Source organism: Oncorhynchus mykiss, chromosome 13 (genome assembly GCF_013265735.2).
Source record: "Oncorhynchus mykiss isolate Arlee chromosome 13, USDA_OmykA_1.1, whole genome shotgun sequence".
NCBI lineage: Eukaryota > Metazoa > Chordata > Actinopteri > Salmoniformes > Salmonidae > Oncorhynchus > Oncorhynchus mykiss.
This window is the reverse complement of record NC_048577.1, coordinates 35,039,613-35,066,800: the sequence shown is the minus strand read 5'-3', so window position 1 is coordinate 35,066,800 and position 27,188 is coordinate 35,039,613. Positions and strand designations below refer to the sequence as shown.

Genomic DNA, 27,188 nt, shown 5'->3' with positions numbered 1-27,188 from the left:
ACTCACTCTCACTCACTCTCACTCACTCTCACTCACTCTCACTCACTCTCACTCACTCTCACTCACTCACTCTCACTCACTCTCTCTCTCGTCTCCTTCCCTGAACCATTCTCACCTTGAGCTTGGTGCCGTCCATCAGGAGGAGCTGCTCCCCGTCGATGTCTCTGGCAGTGAACTCTGGGATGTACTGCTCCATGTTCAACCCCTTCAGCCACTGGCACACCTGCTGGGTGCTCCACGACGACACGAGGCACAGTGGCTCGTCAATAGGCTGAAAGGAAAGATGCCCAAGATATCCAGTTATTCAGTACAATTGTGCCGCTTCAGCTCCCTAATAGGAAAAATAGCTTTTTTTGTGGGGTAGCAGTCTGAAGAGCATGTTAATCTGCCCCCTGGTGGTCATGAATAGCACAACACAATGTAGCCTTACCTCTCTCCTCGGTGCAGTGACAGAGCTAACGTTTTGCAAAGCTGCCTCTATCGTCTAGACCCCCCTTGCGTCACACCCATGTACACACGCGCGCACAAACAACACTGTTTAATCTAACCCCTGGTCTGAGTGGTGTTGGAAGCCTGGTGGCTAGCATGGTCCTGTCAGGTTGTTTCTCTCTGTCTGCCAGGCACTGAGGTGTCCTCAGAGTGTCTCTCCGCCGGCGGTGAAGCACAGGAACAAGTGAAGCGCTGCTAAAAAATTAACTTGGGGTGATAGAAGAGGCTGTAGCCGGCTGAGTGCCAGACGGTCAGGGTTTCGCACGATTCCATTGGTTCCTTTGCGCCAGACATGCGGCCACACAATCGAGTGCAATTAAAGTACTCGAAAGAAAACTACTCTCAATACCCAGGTCTGACGTGTCTCCTGCATCCCTCTGTAATGGCAGCTTAAGGAGATAAGAGGGAGAGAGTCATAAAGCCCCTCTGAAAACCCAATATCCCCTCCAACATACTGAGCTAAATCAGATGTGACGGGAGAGAGAGCGCTAGTTTACCGGAGGTAATTGATTCCCTAATCACTGTGCAGCCGTGTCTGACAGCATCTGGCCAGGGAGTGTTTTTTGAGGTCGCAGAGCACTCACCATACTCGAGTTGTGTTCAAATACTCACACTAACAGCACTATGTGTGACTTGAATTGAGTATATAGTATGCTTATTGGTCATAGCATGGTTATAGTTAGCATGCCAAAAGTTCCCGGATGTCATACTAAATTCGCCACAATATGAAGTATACAAGCAGAGGACACTATTTCCATACTTTAGGGCCCATAATACAATTCTTCATGAAATGGGCATGGCTTCAAATTGTTTCCATATTTGAAAAAAATGCTGAAAATATGCATTCGAAGTACAACGAGAGCAGATACATATTCATTGGTTTAATTAATTATGACAAATATTAAGAAAATATTGAGCAATGTAATAAAGTAATGACTTAAGTTACCTTACACGTTAGATTGGCTGACAATTTGTTAGCTACGCTGTTCTTACAATTCACATAGCGCATCATTACAGCAGTAACATCAGTTGGCTACTTATACATCAAACTTGCCAGTATATTAACTATAGGCTAACTAACAATCCAACGTTTGTTGACTTGATTACTCCATGGACATTCGGGTGCTTTTGTAAATTTGCTCTGGCTATCTGCTCCGATTTCAGAGCACTCTTGTCTAAGCGTTCCAGAGTGCAGAATAATGAATTTACGAGGCTCAACACCTGTTGAATATGGCCAGTGTCAGTAAATGTCGGCAAAAAAGCCCAATTAAATTGTTGCCAGCAACACAGTTACAGTCACCAACGCTCTGGATAACATGAAAACTGCCTAACCAGCTCTGTTAAGGCGAGTAAATTGGTCAGAGTGGTCGCATTTGTGTGTGCAAGTAGCTAGCAAGCTAGCCAATGTTAGCTGGGGTGTTTGACTGCCATTGTAAGGTCAGAACGCTCCAATCAACCCTACTCCTTGCCCCGGGCGTCCAGTGTGCGCTCCGTGAGCGAAACGCTCAACATTTACAAACGGACAACGCTCTGAATATAAGAACACATCCGAAGTCATACAATGTCTAACGAGTCATTTGTTATGCTAGCTAGCTAGCTAGCTAGCAAGAGGTTGCATAGCAACAGCATCAACTTCCGGTATACATGCGAGTATGCTCAACTGAAAGCATACTGTTAGTTTACAGTATACTGAAATGAACTTTAGTATGTAGTATACAATAGGTTAGTATGGGTATTTGAACACAGCTTCAGGCTTTAAAAACACCAGGACCACACACTCTACACTGTTTCAGTATGATATGTTGGATAAAGGAATAAAGACAGACACCAATGTCAGGTTCAATAGCCTTGTTTGTGCATTGTACAAATCCCTACACATGGAGTCCGGGGAACAGTCCGGCTAGTCGATTACCGATCAACTAGACTCCGTAGCGTCATCCTTTTCAATAGAAAGTGCAAACATAAAGGAATAACATGAAGTTCTTAACAGTCAGGTCATAACAATAGAAAAAGCATTACATTTTATTTTTACTTCAGTTGTCATCTTCCTTTTTTAATTTCATGTAATTATTTAAGAAAATATATATATTTTAATTAACCGAGGGAAAGTTAACAGTCCCTTGCTTAGAGAGTAAGCCTGTCCGGTGGCTTGCACAGCCGACCCACCCGTGAGTAAGTATTGGCTCTGACAGGGGTAGGATTAGGGGCACGAGCTGAAGTGCTTGGTGGTTGGCCCATGTCTCAATTCTGCGCCCCTTACCCTTAGGCCTGGACTGTGATCCAGCTCATCTAGGTGAGTGTATGGCGTGTTCTGGTTTGTCTGCTCTGCTACGCGCAGATCCACCCGATTGCGACGATAGGAGGGAGCCACCAACATCCACCAGGTAAGAACGTGGTGCAACTCTGCAGGCATGTGCCCAGCCTCCAAAGTCCTGTGTGGTCTCCCGGCAGCGGTTTCATCTTTATCGTTTCACCCACCTCCAGCTCTGGTAGGTCTCGAGCAGTCCGGTCGTAGAAGCACTTAGCGAGCTGCTTTCTGTGACACAGTTTGTCCGTGACGCCAACCATGACGCAGGGCTCAAGTAGCTTGTTAGCTACGGGGATGGTAGTCTTCAGACGTCTGGACAGAAGGCGTTGTGCTGGGCTGCTGTCCATGTTTTCGGTGGGTGTGTTCCTCCACTGTGAGATCGCTTTCCATGGGTCGTTGCTGTCGCGCAAGGCCCTGCTTAACAGGTTTTTTGCAATCTTGACAGCTGATTCTGCTTTGCCATTTGCTTTTGGGTGTCTTGGAGGTCACGTGGTCAAACTCCCATTCTGAGGCGAAACGCTTGAACTGTGCAGTGAATTGTGGGCCATTGTCCGTGATTACCTTGTCAGGCTGATCTTGCCTTGCAAACTGCGCCTTGCAGCGCTTTATGAAGTCAGGGAGCAGTTCAATTTCCCAAAAGTCATAGTAGTGATCAACGATGAGAAGATAAAAGGACTGTCTGTGGCTGAATAAGTCCATGCTGACAATTTGCCAGGCCCTTGTGGGCAGTTCGTGTGACATCATGGTTTCCTTTTGCTGTTCATGAGCGTACTCGTTGCATGTGGTACAGTTGCTGACAAAGTCTTTAATTTCTGCTTGCATGTTTGGCCAGTATAATGTTTCACGAGCCTGGCGGTAGCATGCGTCACCTCCAACGTGACTGGAGTGTATGCGGGTAAGCATCTCTGGACGTAGTGATTTGGGAATAATGACCTTCTGACCTCTGAACAAGACGCCATTTTGCACACTGATCTCATCTCGAAAGGTCCACTATTCTCTCACTGTGAAAGGTGTCTCCTCTTTCAGGTATGGCCAACCTGCGAGAGCCATGGACTTCAGTGACTGTAGGTGTTCGTCCTTGTCAGTGTGTTGCCTTATCTGGGCTAGGTGGTGATCTGTGACGTTTAAGTAACGTCTGTGACGTTTAAGATCTGTGACGTTCCTGCTGTAGCGAACAGATGCACTGTCTATCAGCGGCAGGCCCTCTGCCTGTACATTGTGTTGTTGCCCTGCTCAGTGTGTCGCTGATGTACATCTCTGGTCCTGGCTTGTAAATGACTGGCTGTAGTTTTGCAGAGTTACGAGCATGCTTTGAAGCCTCGTCTCAATTTGCGCATAGTTTTGTTCGGTGGGGGTGAGCGCTCTCGAGGCAAACGCAACGGGCTGGCCTTCCTGCAAAAGGCAGCATCCAAGTCCCCTTTGGCTGGAGTCGCTCTGGATTGTGACAGGCTTCATGACGTCGTAGTAGCGCAACACTGGCATGGATGAAGCCATAGATTTAATCTCCTGCACTGCGGCCTCGTGCTTGGGTAGCCAGCTAGCCAGTATCCTCATTTGCAATTACCAGCACTATTTTGTCACAAATCAATTCATCTTTCAATCCCCAGTATTCGCAAGTGGCGGATTTCTCTCTCAAACGGGTTACAAAGTTGTGTACTGACTCACCCTCTTCCTGTTTGCAGCTTCCGAAAACGAACCGCTTGTAAATTACGTTTCTGGCGGGTTTGAAGTAATTCTCCAATGCATCCAATAGCCTTTGCATCACACCGTTGTCGTGCTGCGAGGGTGAGATTGTGCCGGTAGATATGCCTGCATTCGCTGCCCATTAAACTCCTCAGAGTTGCAGCTTGTACCTCATTGGGTTTCTCATGTAGACCGGTCGCCAGCGCATAGTCCTCAAATTCATCCCTGAAGTTGCCCCAATTAGTATTCCAGTCCCCTGTGAGAACCATGGGATTTGGTGGCGGAATGTTCGCTGCCATAGCAATGGAATACGAGATTTCTTTGCCTTCAGTCATCGAAGTAGGTAGTGATGCTAGCTAGCCAGCTAACAACGAGTTGATCAGTGTTGTGAGTAGGAAATGGCGTGTGTTCGTATATGGAACGTAACTGCGCCTATACTGTACTTAGCTACAAAAATAACAAACGTGTGTTTTCCGAGCCACTTCTGACACCATGTTTCAGTATGATATGTTGGATAAACTAATAAAGACAGACACCAATGTCAAGTTCAATAGCCTTGTTTGTGCATTGTACAAATCCCTACACATGGAGTCCGGGGAACAGTCCGGCTAGTCGATTACCTATCAACTAGACTCCGTAACATACACTCCTACTGCTTTGGATTTAAGTGAACTGCTTGGAACTTCAAATTGAATGCAGTGTGTGCTATAGTATAGTGTAAGTTAGTTGCCACCGGTAACCAAGACGACATAACCCCAAATGGACATCCGGTAGCTATTTCAGGTAATGGTACACATTTTACTAGAGAATAATTCAGAGTTTTGTTGGTATGCTATTAGAGATTTGAGTGGAATGCTGCTTTAATCAAAAATGGTCTCTTGCATTCTCACTCTAAACAGTGATCCGGGCCTCAGTCTCCCTCTCTCATATACTGTATCAAACTGAAATCGAGTTTAGATCCCTTTATTCCGAGGCCGAGAATGCCCACTACCACCACCACTGCATTAGGAAGCCCTTTACCTCGTCTGAGGACTGGGAGAGGGTCTGGTAGCGTTGTGAGGAGCGGGAGGACGAGTCGGCTGTGGTCCCACTGGAGGCGTGGGGGGGACTACGGGGGGGAGGAGAGAACTCATCACTCAGGGCAGACTCCTGGAGGAGAGAGAGAGAGGGAGAGAGAGGAGAGAAATGATCCAACCATGATAAATGAATACCGTTTTGTCTGCATTGTGTACAGTGATATTTTCATTGAGTGTGACCACTGTGGTCAAACAGTATTGGATCGATTGATTTGTCCACTTCAAGATCAATTACATCTGACATTAGAAGGATATTAATGCATTGTTCGTTATACCTTACTTTCAAACAGTTTATGCTTAGAAAGATAAAAATGTTTGGTCACAGCAGTAACACTTTCAAAAAAATACAGAAACATAATATTTGTGATTCATTTCCCTCTCAAATGATGCCCCTCCGAACACATATAAATGCACACACACACGCACAAAAGAAAGTCAGACACACAGCCCTATAACAGCCCTTGACAGGCCCCTTGAGAGCCACAGTACAGAGGAGGAAAGCAAAGTCATGGGTATCTGCCTCCTCTCCAGACACCAGGCTTATTAGGGCTACGTCCCAAATGGCACTCTGTTCCCTATATAGTGCACTACTTTTGACAGTGGTGAAAAAAAGTACCCAATTGTCATATTTGAGTAAAAAAATAAAGACACCTTAATAGAAAATGACTCAAGTAAAAGTGAAAGTCACCCAGTAAAATACTACTAGGTTTTTAAATATACTTAAGTATCATAAGTAAATGTAAATATTTTTTTATTTATGGTTAGCCAGGGGCACACTCCAACACTCAGCCATCATTCACAAACAATGCATTTGTGTTTAGTGAGTCAGTACAGATACCCCAAAAATGACTTAAGTAGTACTTTCAAGTATTTTTACTTAAGTACTTCATACCACTGCCTTTTGACCAGGGCTCTGTTCAGAAGTAGTGGACTATGTAGGGTATAGGTTGCCATTTGGGACCCATGCTAGAGCTATTATCCCAGCTGGACAGGCACACAGTGGTAGAACATTTAATGGCCCTCTCTGCTTTCAATGGAAAGCTGCAGCTTTAATTGCTATGCAGAGCGAAGGGCCCCAGCCTCCGTGCTGATGACTAAGTGCATATGGGATGCTTTGCATAGCTCCTCCTCACAATTAAACACCAAGGAGCTCTGTTCTAAATGGCACTCTCGTCCCTATAAAGTTCACAACTTTTTACCCGTAAGTCAAAAGCATTGCACTTCATGGGAAATAAAGGTGCTATTTGGGACGGGCCCATGATCCCGAACATGTTGCTACTGGGGCTTTTAGATGTGTCATGGTGGAGGTGTTAGAGAGTATAAACACTCCTCCTGCCCCAATAATTGGGAGGGTTTTGACTCAGAATGGATCAAACCAAGTGATTCTGAGAGGGGTGGATGGGTGTTTTCTCCCATAGAGGGCTATATTCATGAACTCACCGAACTGCTTCAAAAAGTGATTCCAAAGTTAAAATATGTTTTAAAGCATATGTAAACATGGGCATTAGATTATTTATTAGCCACTAAGTGGAAATATGTTCTGCTACTTTCCTACTTTGTTAAACGGTAATCTAGTTGTTTTGACATTGTCGTTGGGGTTAGCCAAAATCATCGCAGCGGTCAAGTCTCCAAGGTGAGTAAATCAACAGCATCGATTGCATCATGGGATTTCTGCATAAAACTGCAAAGGTGTGCAAAGAGAGCCACCCAACAAGAAATATATGTATTGTTAGGTGTCCTGTGCATGTACCTACTGGCTATATGTTTTAAATGGCAAAGATATGAACAGGCTACACATGAACATATTAGCAGAAAGAATGTCATCATCTGTGGAAGAGCTTTACCTCAATATGTTAAATATCATATTTGTTGTGCTTATAACACCTTTGATTTATAAAGCAATTTGTGCACATAAGCAGAAAAACTATGAAGCTCGAAGAGCCAGGCTTGCTCTTAACTATACGTTTGACAGTGAAATAACATTTAAGAAACGTAATATGGAAACACACCTTGTTACATCAACGGTGTGATCGGACGACTGTGTATTTCCTACCAGTCCTTTCTGTGCCTCTTAGCTAAACAGCCAGTGGCCCCACAAGCTTCTGAAACATTATCTATTTCCCTTAGAAATACTTAGGCCTTTGGCAGAGGCTTTAATTAGCTGGTGCAAAGTTAGTGGGAGGCATATGTCTGCCTTCCTGGGTATTGAGCGGGCAACCACTATAACCCTGTGCCTCAGCCTCTTTCATTCTGTATATTAAGCTATGTTTTCCATCCAATAGATGCGCATGCACCAAACCAGGTAAGAGGAAGATAACACCAAAATCCCTCAAAATGGTCAATCGGATCGGTCAACTGAAGTCTCCTGCATCGAAGCCATGTTCTTGTTTTAACTCCCGAAGTCATCTGTCGGTTTGACACGAGATTGTGACATTGTGCCGCACAAAAGGCCATCGATTTCCCCTCTGTGTAAATGTAGCCATCCTTGTCCATAAATGTCGAATAGCAGCGCCCTCTTAGACTCAGAGGAAAACTCGCCTTGTTTCCTAATTGGGTTTCAATCCCCTCAGACTCTCCACAGGAGCTGTCACACTATGGGCCTCTTGAGAGAGAGCGAGAGAGAGAGAGCGAGAGAGCGAGAGAGCGAGACAGCGAGAGAGCGCGAGAGAGAGCGCGAGAGCGAGAGCGAGCGAGAGCGCGCGAGAGAGAGTGTATGTATGTATATATATATATATGTGTGTGTGTGCGAGAGACAGACAGAGGGGGAGAGATGGATGGATAGTGAGGGTGGGAGAGAGAGAGGGAGAGAGAGAAGAGGGAAAGAGGGAGAGAGAGAGAGAAGGATGGGTAGTTAGAGTGGGAGAGAGATGGAGGGAGAGAGAGAAGAGAGGGAAAGAGGCTTATGAAGGATGACCAACTTGACGATGCTCGTCTCATCTACGCAAGTCTGTTTATAGCAGTGTTATATCTCTGGTGTCTGCTTCTCTAAACTGTTGACTGTTTTCATTTGATGTGCATTTGAAGCTCAGACCCCAGTGGGAGAAAGTTCTCTCCTTCTTGGCAGTTCATTTGAAAAGATTTGTTAAAAGCATTTAGCATATCTCCAAGGGTAACAGCAGCATCCTTTTCTCGGTCATTTAAACTGTGGAATGTATAGCCAGGTTGGTTGAAACGAGCCACTTACGATTTACCACATGACAGTTTCTTGTCATTGTTGCTAACTATCTGGCCATCCAGAACCATAACAACACACGGCCTTCGGTCCACTTGAAGTGTGCGCATCATTGTCGTGACGTTGTCAGACGTGGCAGAAATCTCAATGACAGACATGAAATGAAGACTAGCCTATATGCTAATTCTAACATAAACACATGAGGCCTCTGACAATGATAAAAACACAAAGTGGACAATGGTAGTAGTGACACAATAGTGCAGTCTGACCTAAGTATGGTATCTGGATGTGTCTATATCTTATTGTGGATGTGAGTTACCTGAGAGTTGGACTTGCGGGGGCTGCAGTCCTGTGAGACCAGTTTGGGGGAGCAGGGCGGGGTTGCCCCGGAGGACACAGAGCCCCTGGCGCTGTCAGTGAACCAGGAGAAAGGCACAAACGAGCCAGAGGACCTGGACGGGCTCTCAGATGACTCCCTGTGCAGTGAAAGAGAGATTCAATATGCTAACTGAAAGAGACAAAGTTATGCCTCTCATGTGCTAAGTAGGTCTAATAGAGCCAACATTTTGCCTCCTGTACTGAAACAGGGGGACAGAGACAAAATGGCTTCCCATGGACTCACCGGCTTCCCATTGACAGTCTGTTTGACTTGTCTTTTCTGACTCTCACATAGGAGCGTCTCAATGTGACCCTTCAGAAGAACAAATAAACAGTGGGTTAAAATCAACAGAAAGCACCAGTTTTGACACTGACCAATTTACAATGTGTTTACAATGTAACCAGTTTAAATGTCTCAATATTGAGCACTTACCCCAGGTCCAAGAACCTCCTCTTGGTCTTCTTGTCGAAGATAAGGCTGTTGTTGCCGGGGTCGGCCGGGCTTGTGTCTCGACTGTTTTCTGAAACTAACACTGAGAAACAATGAAAACATTAATGATTGGACAAAGCATTTTTTGATACATTAACTCACCATTACCAACATGTTGATGTGGCCTTAATGGTATGGCAGTAATGGTGATTGTGTATCAATACATTTATGGATTAGCCAATAATGCACTTAAATGCTATGTGTGTGTGTGTGTGTGTGTGTGTGTGTGTTTTGCCTCTTTAGGCTTAATATACCATAGTTAATATCACAGGGCATTTCATTCTTAGTGTAGGGATTTGGACTGTAATAACTAGGATGAGGATTTTCTTGCCCAATGCGGATGGCTGCCTCTCTTACCCTCACTGTCTGGGCGTCGTGCCCGACGAATGTAAACAGGCGAGCAGTCCGAACTGGGACACGACTTGGAGGGAGAGCTGTTGGGCGTGGTCAACAGGGCCTCCTGAGACGTGGCATTTGTCAGCTGGCGGTACCGCCCCCGAGTGGCTAGCGACCCGGTCCCGCCCTCCTCCGGGGAGCGCCTTAAGGAGGAGGTGTCGAAGGAGAAGACCGGGCTCCGTAAGGTGGGACATGGGGAGGACGAGGAGAGGAGCGAATCAGGCGAAGGGGAGGAGCCTCCTCGCAGGGTGGAGTGGAGGGGGGAACTGACGGAGTGCAAAGGGCTGTCCAGACACTATGGCACAAAGATTCAGAAACACCACAACATGTTTATATGTGAACTGACTGAGACAAACAATAAGCACACCCACAGACAGACATACATGCTCACAAGCATGCGCTTACACACACACACACACACATACATATATACATACACACACACACATATAAATACATGCACGCACCCACTCATGAACACAATTAGGGACATATGAGTTTAGGTCAATTCCATTCCATCTCCTGTATAGTAAGGAATAATTGGACATGAAATTTGAATGGGAAAATGCTCATAACTGGAGTATGGTACTTTTCAAATTGAGTGCCAGTCCAATGAAATGCCTGATTGGGCTGGAATGCAATTTGAATTGAGCCCAACTCTAGTGAGAGAAAATACTCAAAAAATGACCAAACAACAGATGAAGAGAGCGAGACACTCTCCAATGCCCTCCAAAATAGCCTAGGCCATTGAGACATTCTCCCTTCTGATAATCTCCATATCATCTGAACTGAGTTCTAGGACTAAGAAACAGATTTCATATGGATGGTTGCACGGTCTTCTACCATCTACAACTAAATGGGTTTAAATCTAAAGAATTCAACCATAAAATCAGATTGTCAAATGAAGCAGGGAAATATGATTCAATGGCTGATTGAGTTGAGCTTTGTTTTTAACCAATCAGGATCTACTCATGAGTATAGGCATGTACAGCGCTGTTAATTATAGAGCTCTAGTTGCTTAGTTACATGTGTGCAGTATTATGGTATATTGACCACATAAAATGCTTAAATACCTAAAGTCTCCCTTGGTGCTGTCTATACAAAGATATCTATCTATACAAATCAAATTTTATTGGTCACATACACATGGTTAGCAGATGTTAATGCAAGTGTAGAAAAATGCGTGTGCTTCTAGTTCCGACAGTGCAGTAATATCTAACAAGTAATCTAACAATTCCCAACAACTACCTAATACACACAAATCTAAAGGGATGGAATAAGAATATGTACATATAAATATATGGATGACCGAGCGACATAGGCAAGATGCAATAGATGGTATAAGATACAGTATATACATATGAGATGAGTAATGTAAGAAATGTTAACATTATTAAAGTGACTAGTGATCCATATATTAAAGTGGTTTGAGTTTCTATGTAGGCAGCAGCCTCTCTGAGTTAGTGATTGCTGTTTAGCAGTCTGATGGCCTTGAGATAGAAGCTGTTTTTCAGTCTCTCGGTCCCAGCTTTGATGCACCTGTACTGACCTCGCATTCTGGATGGTAGCAGGGTGAACAGGCAGTGACTCGGGTGGTGGTTGTCCTTGATGATCTTTTTGGCATCGGGTGCTGTAGGTGTCTTGGATGGCAGGTAGTTTGCCCCCGGTGATGAGCTGTGCAGACCGCGCCACCCTCTGGAGAGCCTTGCGATTGAGGGAGGTGCAGTTGCTGTACCAGGCGGTGATACAGCCCGACAGGATGCTCTCAATTGTGCATCTATAAAAGCTTGTGAGGGTTTTAGGTGACAAGCCATATTTCTTCAGCCTCCTGAGGTTGAATAGGCGCTGTTGCGTCTTCTTGACCACACTGTCTATGTGGGTGGACCATTTCAGTTTGTCTGTGATATGTACTCCGAGGAACTTGAAACGTTCTACCTTCTCCACTACTGTCCCTTCGATGTGGATAGGGCGGGGTGCTCCCTCTGCTGTTTCTTGAAGTCCACGATCATCTCCTTTGTTTTGTTGACGTTGAGTGAGAGGTTGTTTTCCTGACACCACACTCCCGGAGCCCTCACCTCCTCTATGTAGACTGTCTCGTCGTTGTTGGTAATCAAGCCCACTACTGTTGTGTCGTCTGCACACTTGATGATTGAGTTGGAGGCGCGCATGGCCACGCAGTCATGGGTGAACAGAGAGTACAGGAGGGGGCTGAGCACGCACCCATGTGGGGCCCCAGCGTTGAGGGTCAGCGAAGTGGAGATGTTGTTTCCTACATTCACCACCTGGGGACGGCCGGTCAGAAAGTCCAGGACCCAATTGCACAGGGAGGGTTAAGACCCAGGTGGTGAAGGTAGGGAAACAACATCTCCACTTTGGGTGTTGGGGCGCAGTCCTTGTTAGCGGGTCGTGACAGTGGCGCTGTATTATCCTCAAAGCAGGCAAAGAAGGTGTTTAGTTTGTCTGGAAGCGAGGCGTCGGTGTCCGTGACGTGGCTGGTTTTCTTTTTGTATTACCAAGACAAGGCCCTTGCCTTCCGTTATCACATGCTACAAGGTCATCATCAGACTACAAAGGAATGTCTTGTGGGTGTGCCTGTCCCTTTGAGAGTCCTTGTCACCGATTGATTGGCTCTCATGCCTGTCACTCACCTTCCTCTCCAGACTGTCATCTCCCTCTGTGGAACTGACGCTGTCTCGGAAGCGAGAGCGAGAGGGGCGGTGCCTCCTGGCTTTGACGGACAGCTGGGCACGCCCCTTCTGTATGCTGTTGTCCAGCAGCTCTGTCTCTGGGATGGCCTCGTTTAGGTCTGAAGGTAGAACACAGAGACAATTACGAAATTCACAGAGAAAAGCTCAAATAAGTACTGGAGACCGATTTCAGAAGTGCTTTTTACAGATCCATGCAGAATGCGTTACAAGGAAAGCCCAGACCTAAACGTTAGACTACAGCTATTTCAATAGATTCCTTTCACCTGGGACCTAGAAAGATAAACTACAGGGCAAAAGCTAAATCCATGCATACAAAATAAAATCCTCTAATGTCTGTGTTACGAGAAGGTTCAAGATGAGATTACAACCACCATACCACCTTTGCATGTCACACTGAGGAGTTTAATTGATCAGGTGAAATGTGTTTCTGGTCCTCCTCCTGCTCAAACATCCTCCATCTGTGGTGAACCCAGAGGAGCGATCCTTTTGCCTTCAACCTCTTGACCCCAATCTGAGAGCCCTTCAGCGTTTCCATCAATTATCTCTCCCCGCCCCTCCCCTCATCCCTCACTCCATTCATCCAGCCCCCAAATACATGACAAGGAATCTATTTAATCACATTGGGCGTTCTCCTGTGACTGAGTCAGCAGAGGATTGTGGGGGATGAACATTGAACCTGAATACTTGTCTTCAGAAAGTATTCATACCCCTTGACTTTTTCCACATTTTCTTATGTTGCAGCCTGAATTTAATATTGTTTACATTTAGATTTTGTGTCACCCGCCTACACACAATACCCCATAATGTCAAGGGGGAATTATGTTTTTAGAAACGTTGACAAATTAATTCAAAATAATGAGGTGAAATGTATGAGTCAATAAGTATTCAACCCCTTTGTTATGGCAAGCCTAAATACATTCTGGAGTAAAATGTTGCTCACTCTGTGTGCAATAATAGTGCTTAACATGATTTTGGAATGACTACCTCATCTCTGTACCCGACTCATACAATTATCTCTAAGGCCCCTCAGTCGAGCAGTGAATTTCAAACACAGATTCAACCACAAAGACCAGGGAGATTTTCAGACGGCTCGCAATGAAGGGCACACATTGATAGATGGGTAATAAAAAAAGCATACATTGAATATCCCTTTGAGCATGTTGAAGTTATTCATTACACTTTGGATGGTGTAGCAATACACCCCAGTCACTACAAAGATACAGGCGTCCTTTCTAACTCAGTTGCCAGAGAGGAAGGAAACCACTCAGGGATTTCACCATGAGGCCAATGGTAACTTTTAAACAGTTACAGAGGCTGTTATAGGAGAAAACTGAGGATGGAGCAACAACATTGTAGTTACTCCACAATATTAACCTAATTGACAAAGTGAATAGAAGGAAGCCTGTAAATAATAAAAAATATTCCAAAACATGCATAAAAAAAACGTGCCAAAGAAACTAACTTTATGTCCTTAATACAAAACGTTATGCTGGGGGAAAATCCAACACCACTCTTCATATTTTCAAGCATGGTGGTGGCTGCATCAAGCATACCCATAATGAGACATTTCTGAATTTCATGTTCAATAAATTTGCATAGATTTCTAAAAACATGTTTTCACTTCATTATGAGGTATTATGTGTAGATGGGCGAGTTTCTTAAAAATTTAAGCTGTAACATGTGGAAATGTGGAATAAGTCAAGGGGTTTGAATACTTTCTGAAGGCACTGTATCGATCCACAGACACAGTGCCTCTAACCCTCTACTAAACATTAGCTTTTTACTTGGCACTGTAGTAGGGATTCATGTATTACAATTACTGAATCAAACATGTATGAATGTCAAAGCCCCTGACAGAATTCAATTGATCTATTACTTGTGAGAAATATATATTTCTCACTTCTTTCTTTTAAACACATGTAATTCAATTGTATTGGTGTTTTTTTCTCCCTCTTCAGGAACATGTGCATCAGTACAGTGATGGAGAGACAGAGGGGCCAGATTTGAGTGAGTCAACAGCTAAGTGCTCTTGTTACGGTTGTTGTTTCAGAACGGAGGCCAGTGATGAGTCATTGGCGGCCACGCTGCAGCGAAAGTGCCAACTAACAGGATTCATCTGATACCCCTCTCTCACCATGCTGACGCTCAGATCTCATCACAGACTGTACTGTACAGAACAGCCCGGACCGCTCCTATACCAGAGGATCTAACACCAGCCAGTCAGCCGAGACAGACTAAAAATAAGATACAGAGGAAAGTGGTGAAACCTTTTATCAGCTATGAACAACACAATATCACTGAAGTTCTCTTCTCTGATGCTCACTGCAGCCATTCAGGTTTGGGACAGATTTTTGGAATATATAGTAATTATTATCTTGTCCTGGACAACATTAGGCTAAATAGCTGAGAACCTATTTTCAAAAGGATCCCCACCACCGACACCAAAAGTAATTACAACTCAGGGGGGGGGGGGGGGGGGGGGGAGTAAGCGAGATAAATCAAAGCAGAGAGAGAGAAAATATGACTCAAGTCTTTGTGATGTGTGAGAATTAAGAGGAAATCTAAAGTTCAGACTCATATTTCTTGATGTGCATATCTTATTCCCTCTCTCCCCGTGGCTGAGTGCTCACTCTAATGTAATTGGTCTTTAATCATGTAGAAATGCCAAGTCAGGCAGCACACTGTCCATGCAGGCACTCAGTGGGGTTCAGAGACACAGGGATAACGATAAGGAAGGGAGTGTTGATGAACACACTCGGACACCAAGGACATGAGGTTCAATGAAGTATATAAAACAAAATCTATTTCACCTCCTTAGCAACACAAATGTGACCGATTTATCTACAACTCATTTAAATATTGTTTTAGAACAGTTTTTAAAAATATTCTGAGTCAGAATGAGTCAGCCGGCGACAGGTCCCGCGCATCAACGGGGGTGACCGGTCCGCTCCTGATCCCCGGGATCGTCCCTTGGGTTGGCGCCCTGCCGCTGGTGCCGAACGCACCGGGGAGGGGGTACTGTCAGTTATGCTCCCTCTCCGGCGCTCTAGGTCGCCATGCTCCTGCGTCTTAGCCGGATTGACGGGTTCCCTGCGCCTCCACAGAGTTGACTGGTCCACTCCTGTTCCCCGGGATCATGACCCGTCACGTGTGCTCCCTCTCCGGTCTAGGTCACCAGGCTGCTCGTTATGGTGCACACCTGTCACCATCGTTACGCACACCTGCATGTCGTCAGACACCTGGACTCCATCACTTCCCCGATGACCTTCCCTACATATGTCACTCCCTTTGGTTCCTTCCCCGGGCGTCATTGTTTCCGTTTCATGTCTGTGCGTTGTTCTAGATTCTTCTTTTGTATTATGTTCCGTTTATTTTATTAAAAACACTCACTCCTTGAACTTGTTTCCCGACTCTCAGCGCACATTGTTACAGTTCTGTTATGAACTATAAGGGAAAAATAAATCGGTTCCAACCCCTGCGTGTCACACATCACTCCAGAAATAGAATTGAGCACAGAAGTGAATTGCTCTAGTGGTGTAGTCGAGTGGTAACGTCCTTGCACAGCAGGCTCAAACTCAAGCAGCACTCAAAGCTAATTTGTCTAGATAGACACCACTGGGTCTAGCTTGGGCTATCGAGTCCAAAACCACAACACTCCAACTCAGTGTGGTAGAGTGTAAGGTTCATTAAATTACATTTCATGCAATCTGGGGGTGAATGGAATTGAGTGCTTTGCCGTTTCGGATTGGTGCTGCTTCCTCTACCTGGTTAGGTGGTGTGTGGGTTGAGGTAAAGCTAGCAATCAATGCTACGGCTACAGCAACAGCAGAGTGAGTTCGCTGTGGGATGCAGGCCAACCAAACACTGATAATCATCCATAACTACAGGCCCCTGATTTAGCCCTAAAGCAGGTCCTTTTCCATCTCTGTTGGAACGGAGCTAGGTTGGAGTGTGATACGGGCTCTGTTTTGGGTTGCACATGTTTGGTTTAGCTCCCCGAGTGTTAATGTAAAGGCTGGTTTACTATATGATACATGCTTTGTAACTCGGGAAGCAAGGTTTGGTTCAGTGTAACTGAAGCCTTAAACAAGCGTTATATAAAAGAACGTCAGCGCAAGGCTTGAGTGGATGGGAGTTCTCAGCCTAGAAGATTGAAACTGTATGGCGTTCGGTTGGGTTCAGTGTGTTATGGGCTGTGTGCTACGATAGCACTGTGACTGCTAGTTCAGTATGACATTGTCTTTGTGGTTCATTGGATGAGCTGTGTATTGGCTGGCTCCGTGGTTCATTATTAGGATGTACACAGCCAGTAATGAAGGCAGACAGGCCGAACCGCCGCAGAGGGAAACTGTTCTGCTCGCCCCCGCCTACATTCTCTACGTTTCCACTGAGCGAGTCAAGGGAGACCAAGCACAGCGACCCCAAAAGACAACAACCGCAACAAGCGTCTTTTTTTTTTTACAAGATGAATCCCTCACCTTTAAAAGACTACATTTCTTGGCTCCAGTTTGTCAACCCTCCTGTTCACATTGTTGACAACATTATACGAGACCACAAGGAGGAGTAAAACAGGGTGAAGGAGGATGGTGAACTGAGGGGCCCAGAATCACCTCTCTATTCTGTTTCCTTTCGGTTACCCCCCTGCGGGTGCACACTATCCCCCTGCTCTTATTAGATCTAGTCTCTGTGCTAAGAGGCACCATTAAATATTGACCAAACCAAGCCACACACCACCACCCCCCCCCCCCCCCCCCCCCCCCTCTCATCCTCCCACACCTTATTGGATTCTACACAGACCATACAGTACATAGAGTAGGTGGGGGAAAGATATACTACAACCCACCCCCACTAAAGGTATACAGAGCGCACTACCCCCCGACTCTATATTTCCCTGTGGGCCTGTCTGGAGAGGTATGAAGGTCAATCTCACACTAGAGGAAAGCGGGGGTGGGTGTGTACAGTATATTAAGAAAACTGCAGAGAGCTGGCGAAGCAAACAAGATATGGTCAGTTCAAAAATGTGCATTGGTGTTGCCCACTGCCAACATTTCGAGACTGTCAGGCCAATCCACTGGCTGTTTTGTTTTGTCTAATTTAGTGACTGAATATTATGAAAGATGTGCTGTGGAGACACACACACACATAAATGCAAACAGACTCTAAATATACCTCACATCCGAGGCAGCGAATGACAGGCAGGTAGATGCACGTTTCAATGTTAGCCAAGTGACTCCATAATACCGTTGCAATTTCTGGTTTTCAAAGGAGTTGAGCTCATTTGGGGCAATAAGACAGTGTCAGGGGGGTAGAGGGGGGCAGGTATGCACTAGTCGGCACATTGGGGAATTGGACCTGACGCCGCTGAGACCCAAACGGCTGAGTCCACACAAAGGGTGACGTTCCACATTAGTGCTGGGGTGTCTTATTCAGGGAGAGAGAGGTGACCTGGGAGCTGTTCTGAAGGGGAATAGGGAGTATTTATAGGGCTCTGACAGAGGTAGCTTGGTCACTGCTGGTTACAACGTTATATACAAAAGGTGCTGTGATGTAGAAGTCTGAGTCATAGCCTCTTTAGGAATTGATTTTCTTAAAATAGGACATGGAGTGTTTGTGTGTGTGTGTGTGTGTGTCTGCATGCATGTGTAGCCTGACTAGACCGCCCTTTTGGCTGAGAAGGGCAGTCATGAGATTTCATAGCATAGGCCTTTCCACGTATCATTACAAGAACAGACCCCCTCATGTTCCACAGATTTCCCTGACCCACGGCATTCAGAAAGTTATAGGACCAGCACACAGAGCTTAGGTCAGACACACACCATGTCTGTGTGCCTCATATTGTGCATCTTTCTTTGATATGCACACACAAACACAATCTTCGTTCGTGTGTCACATGTACAACGCTCATTAAATGTGCGAGACACAAACACACACACACAGAGAGAGAGAGAGAGAAACACTCACCAAAAACATTTTCTGTCTCCTCCAGCTGTGTGGCAGACATGGCGCAATGGGCACTGTGAAGATAACGGAGAGGGCGGGGGTGATAGGATTCTAGATTAGGTACTGTAGAAACAAAAACATAACAGACTACAGTGCAGAGAGAGAGAGAGAGAGAGAGAGAGAGAGAGACAGAGCGCAATGAGTCGATGCATTTATGTATATCGACAAGTTTAGTCGGCCTGCAGCCCTTAGCTTAGCTTCACCACCCATCATCTAACAAGCCTCCTCGTCTCGTCTGTCTGCTACAATGGTTAGCCCCGTGGCTGTTTCTCCCTGGGAGAACCCTCAAGGAAATCACATTAGGAATTTACCAGAAAATGAGCAGCGACCCCCTCCCCCCCAATTTCTACTCACTCACACGCACATAAAAACACACTCATGCGCTAATGGGCACATCTGCCCGGGAGCATAGTCATCAGGGTGATTGATCGCGAGTGCTCAGCTGATCATCACACTGCTGACCCATTTCCCTGCTCGCCAGGTAATTAAACATGCAGATAAAGAAGAGAGAATGGAGGGATGGAGAGATGAGAGGAAAGCACAAACGCACACTGGGGATTCCACACCTTCCTAAGGAATGGCTGCATGATAAAGATGGATGATGTGTGTATTTGGGCTGGAAAGGGGTTCATGCATTTACATCTCAAATGGAGGGTGTTACACTGTAGTATAAAGTATAGCTATTTTAGTGGATCAAATGTGAAATATATCTTAGACTTAACTCCACAAACAAAACAAATAGAGCATTCAGGATCAAATGAAGATGAATAAGGTTGTGGGAATATTGTTGCAAATGAAGATGATTCATGTTGCCCCAAGCTAGCTTGGGTTGTCCTGCGAATCACCCAATCTTGTGCCCGTTAACCCCCCTATCTTATCTGTGAACTGCAATCGACACTCTGGACAGTATCCTTTAGATCTATTCTACCTTATCAGAAAACTCTAACGGATGGTAGCTCTGTGCTGTAATAGATGCTTGGGGAACACAGTACTGGGAACTACAATAACTGTTGAAAGCATTGGACAGAGTAGTTTGTTGCAGTCTGAGAAGAGTGGCCGATTATTTTCTTTTTAAAAAAAAACATAGCTGGGCTTTTGTTTTTCTCGTCAAAATCCACTTCTACCAGAACTGGCCTGGGGGTTAAATCCAGCCAATAATACACTTACTGCATTAGTGTTTGCAACAAACATCACATCTGTGATTAACTGCCTCAAAACACTTTTAATTCTTCGCATTAAAAAATTCTGCACAACTTCGGGACAAAGAAATCATCATCCAAAAGTGCAGCTTCATCATGAATGATGCACCCTCTGTTTTTCAGACATTCAGCTACTCATCCGTTAGTACAGCGAGTGCTAGGCAGCATCCCCTTTACGACACCGTCAAGAGTCTCATGGAAGGACTCATTGAATATGGTGACACCAGATAGCTCCATGCTCCTATCACTTGCCACATGAAAGCCCAAGCAACCCCTTGGTTCCACCTACGCAGTCTTAGAGCCATGGTCAAAATGGATAGAAAGGGTGACCATTTAATAGTAATGGACAGCCAGTCATTTAAATCAATGATCATCAGAGAGGAAGGAGATGAGGAAAGGAGACCATTTGATAGAAATGGGACTCAGCCTAAATCTCCCCTGGTTTGTAGATGGAGAAGCCACAAACAGTGTGCTGACTGCACCAGCCCAGAGGGGAAGAGGGGAGGTGAGTGGGCAGGGGACCCATGAGAGAGAGGCCATCTGCTGCCTGCTGCCCGTGGCCCTGTAGCCCTGGCAGGACACAGCAGCATGGTTAGCCCAACACGGGAATGTGTGTGTGTGGGAGGGGGGTGAATGCTCTCTGTGCATGCGTGCGTGCATGTAGCCGTGAGTCCGGGTAAGAGACAGAAAACATATGGAATGCTAAGATAAGTCCTGTATTTGAAAAGACAGACATCAATAAACAGACAAAAAGGGCAAGAAAAACATATACAAAAATGGGATGAAAACATCAATGTTAGCTTAATGAAGGAATCATTTACCAGTCAAAAGTTTGGACACACCTACTCATTCAAGGGTTTTTCTTTAGTTTTACTATTTTCTACATTGTAGAATAATAGTGAAGACATCAACACCATGAAATATATTTTATATTTGAGATTCTTCAAAGTAGCCACTCTTTGCCTTGATGACAGCTTTGCATTCTCTCAACCAGCTTCATGAGGTAGTCACCTGGAATGCATTTCAAATCAACAGGTGTGCCTTGTTTAAAGTTTATTTGTGTAATTTCTTTCATTCTTTGTGAGTTTGAGCCAGTCAATTGTATAGTGACAAGGCAGGGCAGGGGTTGTTTACAGAAGATATTTGGTAAAAGACCAAGTCCATATTATGGCAAGAACAGCTAGAATAATTAAAGCCAAGCCGACAGTCCATCATTACTTTAATCACTTCAAGTGCACAGGAATAAGTTCATTGGAGTTACCAGCCTCAGAAATTGCAGCCCAAATAAATGAGTTCAAGTAGCAAACACATCTCAACATCAACTGTTCAGAGGAGACTCTGTGAATCAGGTCTTCACTTTTATTTTATTTTACCTTTATTTAACTAGACAAGTCAGTTAAGAACAAATTCTTATTTTCAATGACCTAGGAACAGTGGGTTAACTGCCTTGTTCAGGGCAGAATGACAGATTTGTACCTTGTCAGCTCGGGGGTTTGAACTTGCAATCTTCTGGTTACTAGTCCAACGCTCTTACCACTAGGCTACCCTGCCGCCCCATCCATGGTTGAATTGCTGCTAAGAAACTACTACTAAAGGGCTTGCTTGGGCCAAGAAACATGAGCAATGGTCATTAGATTGGGAGAAATCTGTCCTTGGTCTGATGAGTCCAAATTTGAGATTATTGGTTCCAACCCCCGTGAACGGATGATCTTTGCATGTGTGTTTTCCACCGTGAAGCACTTAACCAGCATGGCTACCACAACATTCTGCAGTGATACGTCCTCCCATCTGGTTTTGGGCTTAGTGGGACTAGCATTTGTTTTTCAGAAGGACAATGACCCAACACACCTCCAGATGACCTGGCCTACACAATTACCCAACCTCGACCCAATTGAGATGGTTTGGGATGTGTTGGGCCGCAGAGTGAAGGAAAAGCAGCCAACCAGTGCTCAGAATACGTGGGAACTCCTTCAAGACTGCTGGAAATGCATTCCAGGTGAAGCTGGTTGAGAGAATGCCAACAGTGTGCAAAGGTGTCATCAAGGCAAAGGGTGGCTACATTGAAGAATCTCAAATATAAAATCTATTTTGATTTGTTAAACACTTTTTTGGTTACTATATGATTCCATATGTGTTATTTCAATGTAGAAAATAGTAAACTAAAGAAAAACCCTGCAATGAGTAGGTGTGTCCAAACTTTTGACTGGTACTGTACATGGTAAGAGCTTTTTATTGTATGAGTCATCCATTCGATAACCTCTTCTAGTAAGAGCTGTGCACCAAAGTTAGTGTATCAATCCATCCTCTTGTTGTGGAGAGGGGGAGCGGAGAGGGACACAAACAGAGATTCCTGACAGTGCAGGGTATTGCAGTGCATCACGTAGAGGAAACGCCCTGAGATAGAGCTGTGTGTGTGTGTGTGTGTGTGGCAGATACAACAGACACATAAACACACACAGAGAGGGAGAGCGAGAGAGAAAAACGTCCTGTCTGTAGTGTAGTGCAGCAGATGACTGAGATGAGGAGAAAGACAGTGACGAGCAGAGCATCATCCTCCATAAACCAACTAGCTGATTGAATAGTAGGACGTGCTGTACTGATGGTTTAAAGGGATGCAAACTGCACACAGAGACATAAAAAAAAAAAAAATATGTCTTCACAAGTTCAAGGAAGGAAATAAATGCTTATTTGGCCAAAATCCTGAAGTCCACCTTTAAAGGTGAAATGTACTTCATCTGCAATCTGCTTAAATATGTGATTTAGGTTCTCAACGTTCACGTCGCGTGGTTTGGTTGGGAAAAATAATAATAATGTCATTGCCTTCCCTCCCTGGCGGGATGTCTGAGGGAATCTCATCGTATTAGCAGCAGAATTGAGTCTCGCTGGGCAGACATTGACCCACTCTGATGGTATGTGGAAAAGGAGTGGGGGCTAACAGTCGATTCTAGGGGATGCAATTTAGGCACCGCACGCCTAAACCCAACCCCCACTTCCCTCTCATGACCCCTATTCCAACAAATCTATGGGGTGGCCTCTTCGCCAGAACATGGTTCCTTAAAACATGCATGAGGTGTGGACAGGACATATATTGCCACATACTCAATATATATGACAAATGGGGTTTTCAAGTGCGAACACGCACACTAAACCTTGATGATAAAGAAATCACAAGACAGAAGATATCAACGATAATGGCATTATAAACACACACACACACACACACTTTAACATTGTGTCATAACAATAATGAGAACAGCCAGCTTCTCAGAGGTTCCATAAAGCCACACAACCAGTTACCCACTTGAGGAGGAGTCAACAGTGTCAGAGAAGGTAGGGATGATGGATGAAGGGAGGGGCAGGAAATATGGCCTAATCACTTCCCGCAGACAGAGACAGGTTTGGGGGTTGAGCGATGGCCACGGGGCCAGACAGTTGGAGGAACGTGGCCTATTACAAAAGCTCAGTCCTAGACAACTTTATGTACCATTCTACACTGTCCACAACTACGACACCACTACCTTATGTTGAGTCCAAGCTGGCGCCCTAGGTTTACATTGCTTCACTTCCTTGTAACCTTCCCCATGGTAACAGATAGGTGAGACAATGGGATATAACTCCATTATTTTTCTCTAACCAATTGAGTCCTCACAGGTCAGTGCCCATGAAGGAAACTAGGAAAGGAAGACCTTTCAGACAGCAACGACACAGTCCTATGGGGCGTTGTGGTTTATAAGGACAGTGTGTCTTTCCCCATTAGTTGCAGTATTTTATCACTGGACATGATGAGAGGGGGCTTGCTCATTAGGCTGTGTGAACACGCCGTGTGCCATCTGTGTGTTAACGTGTTAGGAACAACACAAACAACCCTGGGGGAAGACAGACACTCTCTCACGTGAGAGAGAAAGACGGAAGAGGGCGATGGAGAGATGGAGAAAGAGAGAGAAAGACGGAAGAGGGCGATGGAGAGATGGAGAAAGAGAGAGAGAAAGAAAAGGAGGAGAGGGGAGATGGAAAGAGAGATGGAGGCAGATATTTAGAAAGATACCCAGAAGAAAAATAAATGCATAGAACACGTTAATCTCCTACATTTTAGAGTTAAAATAACTCACTTTCAGAGGATTGCCAAATGTTGCAACAGACTTCAGGAGGGTATATACCTCAGGAGAAATCAGGGAAACGAGGGGAGTGAAGGAAAACAGTGAACAGTAGCTTTAATAGCCTGACAACAACCCAGACAGAACTACATGGGTCAATGCAGCTGAATATCTAATAAGCTCTCTGTTCAGTGAGGATGGCTTGGCGTAAATGACCGCACCAAACGAGACAAACACATCCCAAAGCAAGCACAGCTTGTTCCCAAAAGAGGGGGTTTGTTTCCAACAACATAAAAACATTGTCGGAGGATAGGGCTGGCTGGCTGAGAGAGGGAGAGATGGAGAGAGGACAAGAGAGGAGAACAGAGATGATAAGAGCGAGGCAGAAACAGAGATGAGAGCAGAGAAGGGCGGAGAAGAAAAAGAGTAGGAAACAAGATCTAAATCGAGACAACAACAAGGTAAACAGTCCGGGAGGTAAAGGCAGTGCAGCTCACCTTTAAAATGCGTTCCCCTTAGGTTGGCACTCAGCCGACATGGCAGACTGACATCAGCCCTCGACTCCCCTGGCAGCACGGCAGGCCGAATGCGTATCCCGGGTAACGGCAGCAGCGTTGGAAGAGACGGAACAGAATGTATCCACTGGGCAAAGGCTGGCTGTCTGCTTCCTCCTGCACAACCCAGCACTACAGTGCTCTGCTCCTCCACAGAGCACCGTCAAGGACAGCCTGAGAGAGAGAGAGAGAGAGAGAGAGAGAGAGAGAGGGAGGAGGAGTGAAAGAGGGAGGAAAGGGAGAGAGAAGCGGGAGTGGATGAGAGTGTCTAAGGTAGAGAGAAAGGAAAGAGAAGGGTGGGGTAAAGCGAGAGGGACAGGAGAAAAATCAAGAGAGAAAGAGAGAGAGGCAGGCTGAGGTAGGCACACACTCAAGCACAGCTGTCTGGTATGATGGAGATGGCATCGCTCTGAAGCAGGTCCTGGTGATTCAGCCCTGGTGTATGTGTGTGTGTGTGTGTGTGTGTGTGTGTGGGAGGGGGTAAGAGCCTAAGGGGAGGAGGAAGAAGTGATGGAGGAAGGAAGAAGGGGGGTGTTCGTCAGCAGCGCTCCACTCAGCTTATTATCAGGCCACTCAAGGAGATGTCTCTCATCTCCCTGGGGAGACACTGAAAAGGAGGAAGAGGAGGAGGATTAAAAGGGGATGGAGGGAGGATAAAGGAGATGCACTTCTCAAGGCAGGTGCATCTGTTACAGTCCTCCAATAGAGATGTCAGCTGCACCTGGCCATTAAGGTGGAGCTCTGGTGAGATACAATATGGCGGAGCTCTGGTGAGATACATTATGGCAGGGTTCGGCAACAAGCGGGGTTTTTTTCCTCCAGAAGACCAGGGCCCAGATTCTTCTTAAATGACATTTTTTTCCTTAGCTATAAACTTATGAAGAAAGTTCCTATTCCTCAAAAAGGTTATTGGACACGTTCTTGCACTATTTCTTTTGTTTCTCCTTAGGCAAAAAGTTCAGAAGAAATAAAATCCTAAAAAATAAAGTTTGGGGATTTGTTCTTAATTCCAAGATAGTTAAACCCTGGTCTTAAACTCAGGGCAGTGAGAGAATAAACTCATGAAAGCAATTGAACATGTTTAATTCACTCACAAACGTCATCTGAACGTTTCAGTATTGACTATTTTAAACCCAAGAACATTTAGAACAGTAATCTCAGTAGGAACTATGCTAACATGATTGCCATTGCTAGCTAGATAGCAAGCTAAATTCGTAAGAAGATATTTTCATAAAGAAAATCATTAAATCTGAAGATATTGTTGAGGAATATGAACATCTTTTTTTTTCATTTTTCTTGAGCAGCTTCTTAAGTTTTTGCGTAAGAAGTGTGACTGGTGCTCTCACTCGGTTGCATAGTTTAGCTAAAACATAGAAAGATCAATTGTCTTTAGACATGCATCAACGCTGCATCCACATGACCATCAGCAGATATTCGTATGCCCAGGGCCATTATACAAGAACTAAGTACATTGATACATACCCATGATCTTCTGACAAATGCTTGTTTCTCATGGTAGTCAGATGTCTTCTCACAGTACCATGACGTGCTGTGAAGCTTTAAAAACATCAATTTTCCAACAGTCCCATCTATCCTTCAGGCATTTCCTGGGCCGTTAATACCCACCTCGCTGTGTAGCACTTGGCTGTGTGTGCATCAGTGGAGGCTGCTGAGGGGAGGACGGCTCATAATAATGAGTGTAGTGTAATGGCTGGAATGGCGTTGATGGAATGGTGTCAAATGGGCTTCGTACCATTCCATTTACTCCATTCCAGCCATTATTATGATTAATTAATTATTATTAGCCTCCACTGGTGCTGCTGATTTCTCATAAAGCGCTACTCAAATTCTGGCCCCTACTCTCACTCATTTCGCAGCTCGGGCCTTGTTGCATTTTAACAAATGTCCTCCTCACACCAAGTCATTGCACACACCCGAACCATCAACTATTATTTTAGTCACGTCTTCCATTTATGTGCCGTATCTCACACATTAGCCTAAATAAAGGACATGCACACTGTATGAGTACACACTCCACCAGGTAGAGGAATTGACCAATTCAGTGCACACACACACCAACAATAAATACATGCACACCCTCACTGCTTTGCCAATGTACACATCAGCATACTGTTCCACTGCGGTGATATTGCCAGAGAACAAAAGTTTATCAGAGGGACATGGGGGAGCAAAAGAGAACATACACACATGCATATAGTGCCTACACCCGCACGCACACACACACACACACACACAACTGAAATAGAAGCTTGAAAATATCTAGAAAATAAAACTTATACCAGGTATATCTCAGTAAGTTGTAAAGGTTTATCATATAGAACGTACGGATTTGGTTTGTGTACCTCTTCACATCCCATTGTTTCCAACCAGTCTTACCGAAGGCCCTTGTAGGCCTAGACACGGCGAGATCCTGACGAGATGTAAATGAGATGCTGCAACCACCCTAACATTGTTAGCTACTGTGGGGTGTGTGGGGAGGAGCTGGGAGTGTCGACTGCAGGATGGTATAATTTGGTCCTCCTCAGGGTTCTGGCGCCAACTAGTGTCTACTTACCAACATGACTGTGGTGAAGAAGAAAAACGTAGTTCTGTGGTAGGGTGTTTGGTTGGAGAGACAATC

At 45.1% G+C, this 27,188-nt stretch overlaps 1 protein-coding gene across 2 annotated transcripts in view; it reads right to left on the bottom strand.

The window, feature by feature from the left end:
• Positions 1-26,266, bottom strand: part of LOC110486200 (sterile alpha motif domain-containing protein 14) — a 33,399-nt gene extending 7,133 nt beyond the window's left edge. The window contains exons 1-10 of one of the 2 annotated variants that reach the window (XM_036940856.1): positions 26,030-26,266; positions 24,491-24,721; positions 18,662-18,714; positions 12,641-12,798; positions 9,954-10,287; positions 9,540-9,639; positions 9,351-9,419; positions 9,048-9,204; positions 5,501-5,629; positions 116-271 (exon numbers count right to left, since the gene is read on the bottom strand). In XM_036940856.1, the coding sequence (XP_036796751.1) occupies positions 116-271; positions 5,501-5,629; positions 9,048-9,204; positions 9,351-9,419; positions 9,540-9,639; positions 9,954-10,287; positions 12,641-12,798; positions 18,662-18,701 (1,143 nt within the window). In that variant the 5' untranslated portion in view covers positions 18,702-18,714; positions 24,491-24,721; positions 26,030-26,266. Of the gene's footprint in view, positions 1-115; positions 272-5,500; positions 5,630-9,047; positions 9,205-9,350; positions 9,420-9,539; positions 9,640-9,953; positions 10,288-12,640; positions 12,799-18,661; positions 18,715-24,490; positions 25,379-26,029 lie in introns of those variants that run through there. The other variant, XM_021557624.2, reaches the window with a different exon arrangement.
• Positions 26,267-27,188: the final 922 nt, after the last annotated feature.